Source organism: Pipistrellus hanaki (genome assembly GCF_964339955.1).
Source record: "Pipistrellus hanaki genome assembly, chromosome: 3".
In the NCBI taxonomy this organism is placed as follows: domain Eukaryota; kingdom Metazoa; phylum Chordata; class Mammalia; order Chiroptera; family Vespertilionidae; genus Pipistrellus; species Pipistrellus hanaki.
The window spans coordinates 144,552,752-144,565,155 of record NC_140505.1 but is presented as its reverse complement, the minus strand read 5'-3'; the positions used below and the strand labels follow the sequence as shown (position 1 = coordinate 144,565,155).

The 12,404-nt window shown below is 49.3% G+C and overlaps 2 protein-coding genes across 9 annotated transcripts in view; both read right to left on the bottom strand.

Moving 5' to 3' along the window:
- The window catches only part of KMT2D (lysine methyltransferase 2D), a 41,141-nt gene extending 39,108 nt beyond the window's left edge, over nt 1–2,033 (bottom strand). For all 8 annotated transcript variants that reach the window (XM_084877332.1, XM_084877336.1, XM_084877334.1 and 5 more), the window contains exon 1: nt 881–2,033. The gene's annotated coding sequence lies outside the window, so the exon portion shown is untranslated. The remainder of the gene's footprint in view (nt 1–880) is intronic.
- A 3,228-nt stretch (nt 2,034–5,261) lies between these two features.
- On the bottom strand, nt 5,262–9,633 carry RHEBL1 (RHEB like 1). Its single transcript, XM_084877534.1, has 8 exons — nt 9,386–9,633; nt 8,706–8,777; nt 7,795–7,862; nt 7,438–7,520; nt 7,082–7,138; nt 6,833–6,880; nt 5,921–6,002; nt 5,262–5,757 (listed from the first exon to the last, which is right to left on the bottom strand). Exons 1-8 carry the CDS (start codon nt 9,435–9,437, stop codon nt 5,668–5,670), a joined length of 552 nt encoding a protein of 183 aa, XP_084733660.1. The 5' UTR covers nt 9,438–9,633; the 3' UTR covers nt 5,262–5,667.
- Between the last annotated feature and the right edge of the window lie 2,771 nt (nt 9,634–12,404).

Sequence of the window (12,404 nt, the reverse complement as noted above, 5' to 3'; positions counted from 1 at the left end):
AGAGGCTGGCATGGGCCTGCAGGATTGGCCAAGGACTTATGAGCAACCAGCTCGCCAGACCAGGTCCTGAGAAAGCGGGGCACAAAAGCCATTTTTTGCAGCCCACATTCCCAGGGAACAAATCTCCACTGCCTCCTCCATAATCCTCTAGAGATTATGTCCATCCTGAGAGGAGGGGAGGCAAACCAGGCTAAGACAGCACTAGGCCTCGCTGCGGTCACTTTGCCAGGCAGGGGTACTTTAAAGTTGACCAGCAAGGCCAGATTGCCCCCAGCCCCACCTCCTTCTTGCACCAGCCACCCCCTTCAACACACTAGTCAGTTTCCACACACTCTTCCCCGGTCCACAGTCAAATAAGGCCTGGTGAAGGATCTAGGCTTCCTTGAGTCTCCCAGAGACTGCTCTGAGTACCCCGATGGGCAAGAACAACCTTAAAGTCCAGCCTGGCAGTAAGTCTGACGGCAGTGGCACCTTCCCCACCCTCCCAAGTTATTCTGTTCCCCAGGCCCACAGGGAACCCTGAGGGAGCAGTAGTTGATGAGGATTGGTGCTGGCATCGGGGCCTGGGTCCTACTTTAGTCGAGCTCCCCCAACACAAAAATAAACAGGCAGAGAGGCGATCTGGCCAGGTTTTTCTAAAACTCCCGTGGTTCCCTGAACCCCCCAGTCTTGAACGAGGCACACCCCAAGACACCAGGCCTCACTCAGTTCTGCCCCAGCCACTGGCTCAGGTTCCCTTGACAGACCCTGCCAAAAAGAACCCTCCTCGGCCCTGGCACCCCTTCCTCCAACCTAAAGGCCAGCTCCGGCCAAGACAGTCCATCTGGCCGTGCCCCCAGTCCAACCCTTTCTGGGCCTCGGCCGGACGGACTTCACTCACCTCTTCACAGGGCGATCCAGAAATCCTCATCCGAGAACATGGCCAGAGCCCGGGCCGCTCCCCGACCTCCAACCGCCAGAGCGATCACAGCCGCCCCCCGCACGGGGGGGCCTAGGGTGGCCAAGAACGGTAAATCCAGGTCGGAGTGGCCACCCTCCCCTCCAAAAAAGAGGAAAAAAAAAAAAAAAAAAAAGCAAGAAGCCAAAGACCGGTTCTGTGCTTCAGGTCCCAGCAGTTTAGGTTTCCATGGACAGCCCGAGGGCGGCGAATCCCGAGCGGACACAAAGAGAGCACCGGCGGCGGCTTTGATCTCGGGGGCGCAGGCTCCGCATCCGCGGCGTCGGGCGGCCTCTCAGTCCTCGGGCCGGGCCAGCGCCCCGGCCGCCGGCGCCGGGCTCGGGCAGGACGTCGAGGCTCTCCAGATGGAACGTCGAGGCGCCTCCCCAGCGGCCCGGAAGGAGCGCCGCGCCGCCCCGCGCCGGCCCGGAGGGCACGGGAGCCCCTCGCCGGAGCGCCGAGCCCCTCTCCCCGCCGCCCGGGCCGGCGCCCCGGGGCCGCGCGAGCTACGGCGACGCGGGGCCGGCGGGGCCGCGGGGCTGGACCTGACACACACCCAGCGACCCCGAGCGCTCGCCCTCGGCGGCTCCGAGCCCCCCACCCTCGGCTCCCCCTCGGGGAAGGGAGGAGGGTAGGTGGGCGAGGAAGAGGAAGGGGCGGGCGGTGCGAGCCCTCTGCCCGCTCTCCACCGGCCGCTCCAGGCCCTGCGCTCGCCTCCCTTCCCCTCGGGCCTCCGGAGCTGCCCCGCCCCCGGCCTGGCCGGCTCTGATCTCGGCGACACTCCCTCGACCCCCGGCTGGCTGTGGTCGCGGGGGGCCTAGAGGTGTACGGCCCAACCCCGGCTCCCGGCGCCGGGGGGTCAGGAAACTGAGCGGAAAGTGGGGAACGAGGCAGCCATTTGCAACCGGAGAGGAAAGTAGTGCAGCGCGGCGCTGCTCCGCCTCCCCCCCTCCGCCTCCTGCTCGGCCGGTAGGGTGGTTCCTGCGATGGGGCTATTTCCCGGTCCGAGGTCTCGGCAGCGGTCGTGGAGATTCCGGAAGCCTCCGGCGCAAGACCTAGGGGGGGCCCTTGTGCCTGGGGGACCCCACTCGGGAAGGGGAGAAAGGAGAAGATTGGCCCTATTTTGTGTTGGAGCGGAGCAGCGGAGGGATACGGCCCTCTCGGAGGAAAGGCTGTGACTCTGCAGTTCTACGCACACGCCGCGGGATCCCTCCGCCGCGCGTTAACCCCGACGGCGCCGGGCTGCCGCCGGGGAGACACGTGGGAATGAAGCCCCCCTCCTCCGCGCCCGGGCCCCGGGACTGCCTCCTTCGCTGCCCGGATCGGGAAGCTAGGACTTCTGTCACTTTCTAATTCCGTTCCCGTGGAGTTCTAAGTCCCCCGAAACTCCAACCGCCCCCTTGCATTAACCAGAAGCGATCTTTCCTAGGAGGGGGGGTGGGGGGGAACAGAAGAAGAGCCAGGAGATTGGCCGCTGCTCTGCATCTTGGGAACTGGAGTCCGCAAATGGAGAAAGTGAGGCACGGCGCCTGGCGCTGCAAAGGCTGGCTTTTTGCCACGTTCGGGGACCCAGAAAAAGCGGAACGAGTCCTTGCTTCTGACTCTCAAAACCCCTCGTGAGGAAAATAAGACTGTCAGTAACACCCCCCCCCCCCCCATTACCACACACACCTCCCCCACCAAAACATAAATGTAGTTCCCTTCCTTTCCCTGGTGCCCCGACCCCCAGGCTTTTCGGATCTTCAGGGCCTGTGTTTCTCCCCCGCCCCCCGCCCGCCTTTATTATTGGCTTGTGTGTGTGTTTTTTTTAAGTAAACTAGAGGGGCTGTACCTTGGATCCTGGCTGCTACCTGTTTGGAGTACTGTTTGCAGATCCCAAACACTCTGCAGACCATCCTTCTCCCCCCCATAAGTCTAGATGAGGAATGGAATGCCTTTTCTGTCTTAGCTGTACCCAAGGGATGGTCAGGAGACAAATTCATTATGTACTAGAAACTTTATATATTCTTAGTTATGCATTACGTGGATTATGTCTGTATTACAGTGAAGAGACAGGGTAAAATTGTCCAACAAACCACATCTAGTGGGAAGTAGAGCCATGAGTAAACAATGGCCATGTTTTTCCTAGGATTGAGGATATATATTAAGGAACATGTGGAGAAAGAGGCAGGCAAACCAGGTGCAGAGCCAATTCTGTGGGAAAGCATTTACAGTGCTACCCAATAGAACTTTGTGCAATGATGGAAATGCATTTTAACTACACTAATATGCACTATAGGTACACTAATATAACTTGGCCACATGTAGCTATTGAACACTTTGAAATGGAGGTGGTACAACTGAGGAACTTTTTAATTTAAATACTAAATTAAACTTAAAAACCCATGTGTGACTTGTGGCTTCCATATTGGAGAGTGCAGGAGATCTAAATCCCTAATGGCCAGAGTCATAGAAGGGATCAGGACTAAGAGTGCCCTGTGCTAGCCACACAGTAGCATCTGTGCCCTGCACTGACCATGCAGGTCTATTTCAGCAAAAAGTTCCAGCAGTAATCCCACAACCATCCCAGCTATAGTGGAATATATAAATCAAGACAAAAGCTGAAAAATGGCACACCCCCCCCTACTCTCTGCACCCAAAGGCAGGGAGGTAGACTCCACCAGAAAGACCTCCAACAACAAAATAGCTACCATTTCGTAAAGGCTTATTATGTATGAGAAGCTGTGTTGAGCATTCCATATATCACCTGTTTAATTCTCACCTCAACCTATGAAGGTTTGACTATACTTCATAAATGAGAATTTGAGGCTCACAGAGCTTAAGCAAGATTACTCAACTAAGTGGAAGAGTAATTATTCCAGCCCAGCCATTAACCACTATTCTTTACTTCTATCCAGTCTTGAAGTTGACCAATACACTTCTAGAAACCCTCAGGCAAAAGCTTACACCAAACCTCCTGGAAATGGCAGCAGGAAGGCAGGTGCCTGTAATGAGTGTTCCAGGTGAGATGTGCAATAGGACCTAATTTAATGTAAGGAGAGAGGGCGATGACAACCCTAAATAGACTTCTAAGTCACTAAGATTGCCCTTTGCAGTATGCTTCTTCCAACAGCCCTTATTTCTTTTTAGATTTTGGATCAGAGGTGCAAAGCAGTTGTCAGGGTTTCTAGAAACCAGCATGACAATTATCCCCTAGCCTAGAGCCAAGCACTAGCAAGATCACAGCTAAAAATCACAACTAGATTTTGTCCATCCTCCCCAACTAATAATACCTCAGTCTCCCCCCGTTGGCAGAAGTTTATGCCCTCCTGTGAAGGATGCCATTTAGGTAACTCCTTGGAGGAGATATACAGCCAATTAAGCCCTAGGACTGGTGCGAAGTAGGGGGTAGGCACAGAAACTGTATATATATATATATATATATATAGGACCAAACCTTCTTAGCTGAAATATATCCATCCTCCTATTGAGGTGGTGGGCCAATAAGGACAGAAGCAATAGCCTTGATGCCTAAAAACAGAGCACAAGCCGAAGCTGGTTTGGCTCAGTGGTAGAGCGTCGGTCTGCGGACTGAAAGGTCCCAAGTTCGATTCCGGTCAGGGGCATGTACATTGGTTGCAGGCACATCCCCGATAGGGGGTGTGCAAGAGGCAGCTGGTCGATGTTTCTCTCTCATCGGCGTTTCTAGCTCTCTATCTCTCTCCCTTCCTCTCTGTAAAAAGTCAATAAAATATATTTAAAAAATAATAATAATAAAATAAAATAAAAACAGAGAACAATTCCAAAGATGTGAAAGGCATCAAAAGGTCACTAAAGGTATGGAAATAGTAAAGAAAATCTGTTTTAAAGAAAGGCAACTATAGACATGGGGTTATAGGAGGATGGATACACACCAGAGGCATTATTTCTTACTTTACTCAATTCTCTTAGAAATACCAAATCTTCACAAAAGTTTAGTCCCTGCCTCTATACTCATTCTTGATTCTTACATCATTAGGAAGGAGGGGATTCCTTCCTCTTCCCCAAACCCTACCTTCTCTCAGAGTTCCAGCAAATGCCAAGGCCCATGAGAGAAGCTAGGTCCGTTGTGGCAGGTGGCCACTAGAGGGTAGTGTTTCTGTAGTTACAAACTTGGATGGGTGTGGCAGCCCAATGGTACCTGTAAGGAAGTCTTAGGGCAATTGTCCTGAATGAGTGAGAAGTAAGGAATAGGACAAGGTAGGAGGAAAGAAATTAGCCCGGAATCCTCACCAAAGACCACAGTCATCAATCCTTGGAAAATGAGATACTGGCGCTGTGTTCTCCCATATACAGAGAAGTCAACTACAAAAAGATTTCTCAGTTTATTTGCATATATACATTGTCACCCCAAGGAGCTAGCTCCAATTCTAGAGTCCCTAACTCCCTTCACCCAGCCAACATCCCAAACCTACATAGGAGACTGGGTCCTGAATACCCAGGACTCATATCGCAACCCCGCAGGTTATAAGAATTCATTTAGCAAAAACAGAGGCCAGTGCCCATTAGACATCCTTGCCCCTTTTGTAAACATTGACAACCAGGCCACTGGAGCCTGGGGAAAGTGTGCAAACGTGAGGGTACCATACTGTGTGCCCAGAGGGCCAGGACACAGCTGGCAGCCATACCCGTGAAGTCCTGAGGACCTGCCCCCACTGTGGCCTGGCAAGTGCCAGGGGAAGAATCCAGGCAGCTACCCCATGCTTGAGGGTTCACATGAGACTGCAGCGGCGCTCTTGCCCGTAGGAATTCTCCACACGGGCAATCTCCTGGATGACTTTGGTGAAGATGCCTTGAGTCAGCTGCATGGGATAGAGATTCAGGACAAAAAGAGTTAGTTCATTGACAATAGTACCACCCAGCTCTGAGGGGAATACCCGCCTCTCCACCATCCCCACCACCAAGCACTTCAGTAAGAAAAAATACCGCCACCCCCACCATCTTCCTAATTTTCAGATCCATCACCTGATTCTCTCGAGCTGATGATTCTATGAATGTCGCACCCCATGACTCTGCCAGCTTCTTCCCTTCAATTGTCTGGACCTCCCTGGAAGCAAATTTGGGGCATGAAAATGGAAGATAGCAATGTCCCCATGTTCTCTACAAAATCTTTTCTTTTTTAAATTAAAATATATATATATTCAGAGAGAGGGAGAGGGAGAGACAGAAACATCAATGATAAGAGAGAATCATTGATTGGCTGCCTCCTGCACACCCCCTATTGGGGATCAAGCCCGCAAACTGGGTATGTGCCCTTGACTGGAACTGAACCTGGACCCTTCAGTCTGCAGGCCAACACTGTCCACTGAGCCAAACCAGCTAGAGCTCTTTTTTTTTTAATCCTCACCTGAAGTTATTTTTTTCATAGACTTTTAGAGAGAGTAGAAAAGAGGGAGGAAGGAGGAGGGGAGTAAAGAGAAAGAAACTGATGAGAGACACGTGAGGCACATGGATTGGTGGCCTCCTGCACCTGCCCTGACTGGCAGGGATTGAACCAAGGTATGTGCCTTTCACTGAGAATCAAACCCACAACCCTTGGGTCCAAAAGCCGATACTCTATAATAACTGAGCAATACTGGCCAGGACTGCAAAATCTTTATAAAATCTAGATTTTTTTCTAACCCATCCCACTTCCAATATTTAGAAGGAGGGTTGGGGAAGGAGAAAATATAAGTAAAACGAAGAAGCCTGGAACTAAGGCTTGAAATATGAAATTAAAGCTTTTGAAAACTGAAGTGTTATATCCTAATCTTTAAGTTAGAAACAAAAAGAGGTGAAATGACTTGGTTCAAGTCAGCGGCAGAGCCAGAACCAGAGCTTGATTGATTTCTAGCCCAGCTTACTTTCCTTCATCTTGAGCTGCAGAGATTACCGTACCTGTCTGGAGAGAGATCTGCCTTGTTCCCCACTAGCACCACCGGCAGCCTGTGAGGAAACAATAGTTACCACAGGATCCCCTCCAACCACCATGGACCCCAACCTCCTTCACATCAGGGCTGGACAACTCCCCATCAGACCAGACAGGATCTCGTCCCAGCCTCCTCTCTAACTTAAACCAGAATTCCCTTCTGCTCTCTCCCATGCTGCAGTATCCACATTGTGTCTCTATTCCCTAGGTCCACTTACCGAGTTTTCCCATGGCCTTCATGTAACTTTTGGTACAGATTCTCAATGACATGGAAGCTTTAAAAACAAAAAAATGGAGCTATCAGATTTCGGAATCTCAGAAGAAAGGCGGGGAAGGTGGGTGGGTGGGAAGAGATTAACCAAAGAACTTGTATGCATATATGTATAATCCATGGACAAAGACAACAGGGTGGTGAAGGCCTGGGGAGGGGGGTTGGAAGTGGGTTAGATAGGTCAATGGGGGGAAGGGGAGGACATATGTAGTACTTTCAATAAGGATTTAATTAAAAAAGAAAAAGAAATGAGCCATAACCCTCAGATCCTCAAAAGTCCTACTCCCAACCTTGGTCACTTACCTATGCAGAGAGGTGACAGAATACACAAGCACATAACCATGGACCCCAATGATGAACGAATAGGGCAGAATGCTGTACTCATCCTGATAAGAAAAAGAAATATCAATAGCTAGATCCATAATACTCAGATGACAAAGGTTGGTGGACTGTATCCTGGTACCCTCCCTGGGGGACTCCCTATTCCAGTCACTGTTATTCAACAAGTATTTATTGAGTAGCTCCAACAAGTGCTACCCACTACCAGATGCCAAAATGCTTTTCTTTAAATACTAATTTATGAATGAAACACAGAGGCTACCAGATTTCATCTCTCGGGACTGAACTACCACATTTAGATACCCTACCCCAAACTAGTACCTGCCCTGCTGTGTCCACCAGGTGTAGGTGAAACTCGTCTTTGCCAAGAGTCACTATCTTGCTGTAAGCTGTAAAGAAAAGAAAACTTAACTGTGAGGTGCTTTGTATGGCTAGCAATGTATACCCCCACACATTTTTTAAAATATATTTTATTGATTTTCCACAGAGAGGAAGGGAGAGGGATAGAGAGTTAGAAACATCGATGAGCCGAGACCGGTTTGGCTCAATGGATAGAGCGTCGGTCTGCGGACTGAAAGGTCCCAGGTTCAATTCAGGTCAAGGGCATGTACACTGGTTGCGGGCACATCCCCAGTAGGGGGTGTGCAGGAGGCAGCTGATGGATGTTTCTCATGGATGTTTCTAACTCTCCATCCCTCTCTCTTCCTCTCTGTAAAAAATCAATAAAACAGATTTTAAAAAATAATTTAAAAAAAAAAAAAAGAAACATCGATGAGAGAGAAACATCAACCAGTTGCCTCTTGCAAACACCCTACTGGGAATGTGCCCGCAACCAATGTACATGCCCTTGACCAGAATCGAACCTGGGACCCTTCAGTCCGCAGGCTGAAGCTCTATCCGCTGAGCCAAACCGGTTTCGGCACCCCCATACATTTTTAATCCCGGGGGGAGACACAGATGGACTAGGTCCAGGGAGCTCTCCAGGAAACTGAAGAGAAAATATTAAGATTTTTATTGTCTACATCTGCACCATTCTGGACTCAGCATCTTGCAAAATCCATACACTGGCTCCACTCATAGAAAGGACTGCTAGAGAAGAGATTAGATTTAATGCCTAATCAAATAATACAATTAAATTATTCCTTGGCGTCAGGGTAATCCCATATTATGGAGCTGGGTGGGGCACCCAAGCCCTCCCTTACCGCCCAACCCCCAGGGAGAAGTTCACTCACTATTATCCACTGTAGGATCATAGCCTTCCAAGAACTCGCCCTCCACAAATTGATGTGCCAAAGATGTCTTCCCTGTAGAAAGCAGTGGTAGTATCCAATTAGCTATCCACATTCACACCCTCTGTCCTTTTGGGCTGTAGCCCAAGAGTAAAGGGGACCCCAAATGAGCACCCTAGTCTGTGAATGCCCCATGCAATACTTGCCCTTAGCCTACCCTCAACCCTCCTTTCTCCCTGGGTCTCTGCACCTAGGCCACCGGATGCATTCAGTAGCTCTGCAGGAAGCCTTTTCCGCGTCCTTTCCCCACCCCACCCCTGGGAATTTCCGAGATTCCTTAGGATCAAGTCTGTCCCTCACCCGGACACCTGCGACTTACCCAACACAGACCACGCCCTGCCATCAAAGGCTGATCCCCATCCCTACCCCCAAGACTAATGCTGGAGACCACGCCGGTATTCCTATAGCCAAGTCCACATTAACCCTTCTATATTCCGCTTCCTGCAGCCCTCCACACACTATCACCATCCCCAGGCTTTCCTCCAATATCCTTTCAATCCTCGCTCTACATCTCCATTCTAACGATGCCACCATTCCTCCCTTAGTCGCGTTCCCGCGGCAGCGCGCCTCCTCTGGCCACAAAGCAGCGGTGCGTCCATGCTCTCCCCAGGGCGGAGACTCACCTACAGAGCGGTACCCGAGGATGACCACCTTCCGATAGCGGACCAGCGGCATGGCAGGGGTCGGCCCCGAAGGGCTTGCAGAACTGCGGGCTGGGAAAGCCCTAAGAAGAGGAGGTCACAGTGAAGACAGATGCAGCCACTGGCTCAGAAAAGCTCTCTCGAAGGTGCAAGGGGCAGGCTAGAGAGAAACCAAAACAAGCGCCGCGCCCGGAGCTCGCCACGTGATCACAACACAGCAAGACTAAAGCGAGGGAGAGGCGCGCCGGGAGAACTAGTATGCCGCGTCGCGCCGGGCTCCGCCCCCCAGACCGCTTCCTATTGGTCTATTAGAAAACATTGGGGCGGGGCCACCAGCGGGAGGAAAGGGTGGGCCTCACGTGTAGCGGGAGAACGGGGAGCTGCGCGTGCGCAGACTGGAGCCGGTTCATTCATAAAGAAACAGAAAGGAACCCAGGGTCCTAGAGGTGTTTGCGTATTTGCGACTTAGCAAAAGTGGCTGCAAAGAATCATGGATAAAACACATCCATTGTGGCTGGCCTGGAATTTCTGATCAAAAGATTATAGGACTTCCTTTTGCAAGATATCTAGGGTCCTTGAATAGGAACAAAAGGCCAAAGTTCTAATATATTCCCTCTGCTTCCCCCAGCCTTCTGTCCCAGACTTTTATTGTCAAGTTTCCACCTTCTCCCAGGATCTAACTTCGGAACTGCAACTATTACTCTTGGGAGAATTGTTAGAATTTATGGCCAGGTCGTTCGAGGTTTCATTGTCATCATGATAATCAACATTTATTTATTCAACAAATAGCTATTAAGCATATACTTTATGTTCCAGGCATTGCTCTAGCTTTGGGGATAGAGTGATGAATATGACAAACAAGTTTTCTGTGCTCATGAAACAAAATCTAGTTGGACCTAGTTGGGTCCCAGCTGGTTTGGCTCAGTGGATAGAGCATCAACCTGCAGACTAAAGGGTCCTGGGTTCCATCCCAGTCAAGGGCACATGCCCAGGCTGGGCTTGGCCCCCAGTTGGAGGCAGCCAATCAATGATTCTCTCTCATCATTAATATTTCTATCTCAACCTTTCCCTTTCTCTCTGGAATAGATAAAAATATATAAAAATAAAATGTTATGTATTTTAAAAACCTAGTTGGGAAGAGGCAAAGATATAATAAACAAGGAAACATTAAGTAATATTAAGTGCTTTAAAAGGTAGTGTAATAAGAAATGACCATTTTAGACCAGTGATACTTTTTAAAATATATTTTTATTGATTTCAGAGAGAAAGAGAGAAGGAGAGAGAGATAGAAACATCAATGATGAGAGAGAATCACTGATCAGCTGACTCCTGCACACTCAACACTGGGGATTAAGCCCACTACCCGGGAATGTGCCCTGACCCAAGGAATTGAACCGTGACCTGGTTCATAGGTGAATGCTCAACTACTGAGCCATGCCAGCCCGGCAGGCTAGTGATACCTCTGCTCAAAGGAAGCCTAGTTTAAACTCAGGTCTGAATGACAATAAGAAGCTTGCCAACACAAGATTTCCACAGAAGAGTCCATCACTGTTCTGCCTGCCACTAAAATAGGGATCATTTTTTTCTCTTTTAAAAATATGTTTTTATTGGCTCTCCCTCCAGGGAGCATGCCCATGCCTTTTCCTTCCCTCTCTATTTCCCTTCCTCTTCCCCTTCCCCCAATTCCTCCTCCCGAGGCACCATCAGCTTCTTACTCCAGGGGCCCTTCCTTTACCTCTAGAAGTTGTTTCCTAAGCCTATTACTTCTAGGAATTACTTTTTCTATCTCTGTAATTTATTTTTTTTTAATGTTCTCTTACAGTTTGGGTCTTGTTCTGAATTCTTTCCTGGCCAGAATCATGTACCAAGGCTGCTGAACTCAGGTTTGGTCTGACCCCACCTGTCAGGCACATGGTGCCTTTCCCACTGCCTACCACATATTTGGTGCTGCATGACTCGGATTGTTTCATCACTGGCTCTGTGAAGCACAAATATGGGAACTCCAAGTGTGAACCAAAGGAATCAGCACAAAAGATCTGAGCACCACCAAAACTAGTTTGGCTCAGTGGATAGAGCGGCAGCCTACGGACTGAAAGGTCCCGGGTTCAATTCCGGTCAAGGGCATGTACTTTGGTTGTGGGCACATCCCCAGTATGGGGTGTGCCAGAGGCAGCTGATCAATTATTCTCTCTCATCAATGTTTCTAACTCTCTATCCCTCTCTCTTCCTCTCTGTAAAAAAATCAATAAAATATATATATTTTTAAAAATCTGCGCACCAATGTCACCTCCTTGGAGAGGCCTTGTCTGACCATCTTGTTAAATAGCAGTTGCATCTCTCAGTCCAAGAGTTGCATGGATGAAAATTCTGCTACATGAGATACCTGATATTTTACTGCCTAAGTTTTCTTCTAGGGTTTTCATGGCTTCATGACTTATATTTAAGTTTTTTTTAATCCATTTTGAGTTTATTCTTCTGTATGGTGTAAGTTGGTCGTCTAATTTCATCTTCTGCATGAGATAACACCTTACACCTGTCAGAATGGCTATCATAAATAAATCAACAGACAAGTGCTGGTGAGGATATGGAGAAAAGGGAACACTAGTTCACTACTGGTAGGAATGCAGACTGGTGCAGCCACTACAGAAAACAGTATGGAGTTTCCTCAAAAAATTAAAAATGGACTACCACCCAGCCGTCATGGCTCAGTGGCTGAGCATCAACCTGTGAATCAGGAGGTCATTGTTCAATACTGGTCAGGATACATGCCCAGGTTGTGGGCTTGATCCCCAGTAGGGGGTGTGCAGGAGGTAATCGATTAATGATTCTCTCTTATCACTGATGTTTCTCTCTCCTCTCCTTCTCTGAAATCAATAAAAATATGATTTTTCAAAAATGGAATTGCTGTTTAACCCAGTGATCCCACTTCTTGGAATATATCCTAAAAACTCTGAAACACCAATTGGAAAGAATGTATGCACCCCTATGTTCATAGCAGCGC

Coding starts and splice junctions, on each gene's coding strand:
- RHEBL1 (XM_084877534.1), bottom strand. CDS start 9,437: ATGCCGCTGGTCCGCTATCGGAAGGTGGTCATCCTCGGGTACCGCTCT. Junction 7,521..7,794: donor TGGTGGACACAGCAGGGCAG/GTACTAGTTTGG, acceptor TTTTCTTATCAG/GATGAGTACAGCATTCTGCC. Junction 6,003..6,832: donor GCAGATCTCTCTCCAGACAG/GTACGGTAATCT, acceptor ATTTGCTTCCAG/GGAGGTCCAGACAATTGAAG.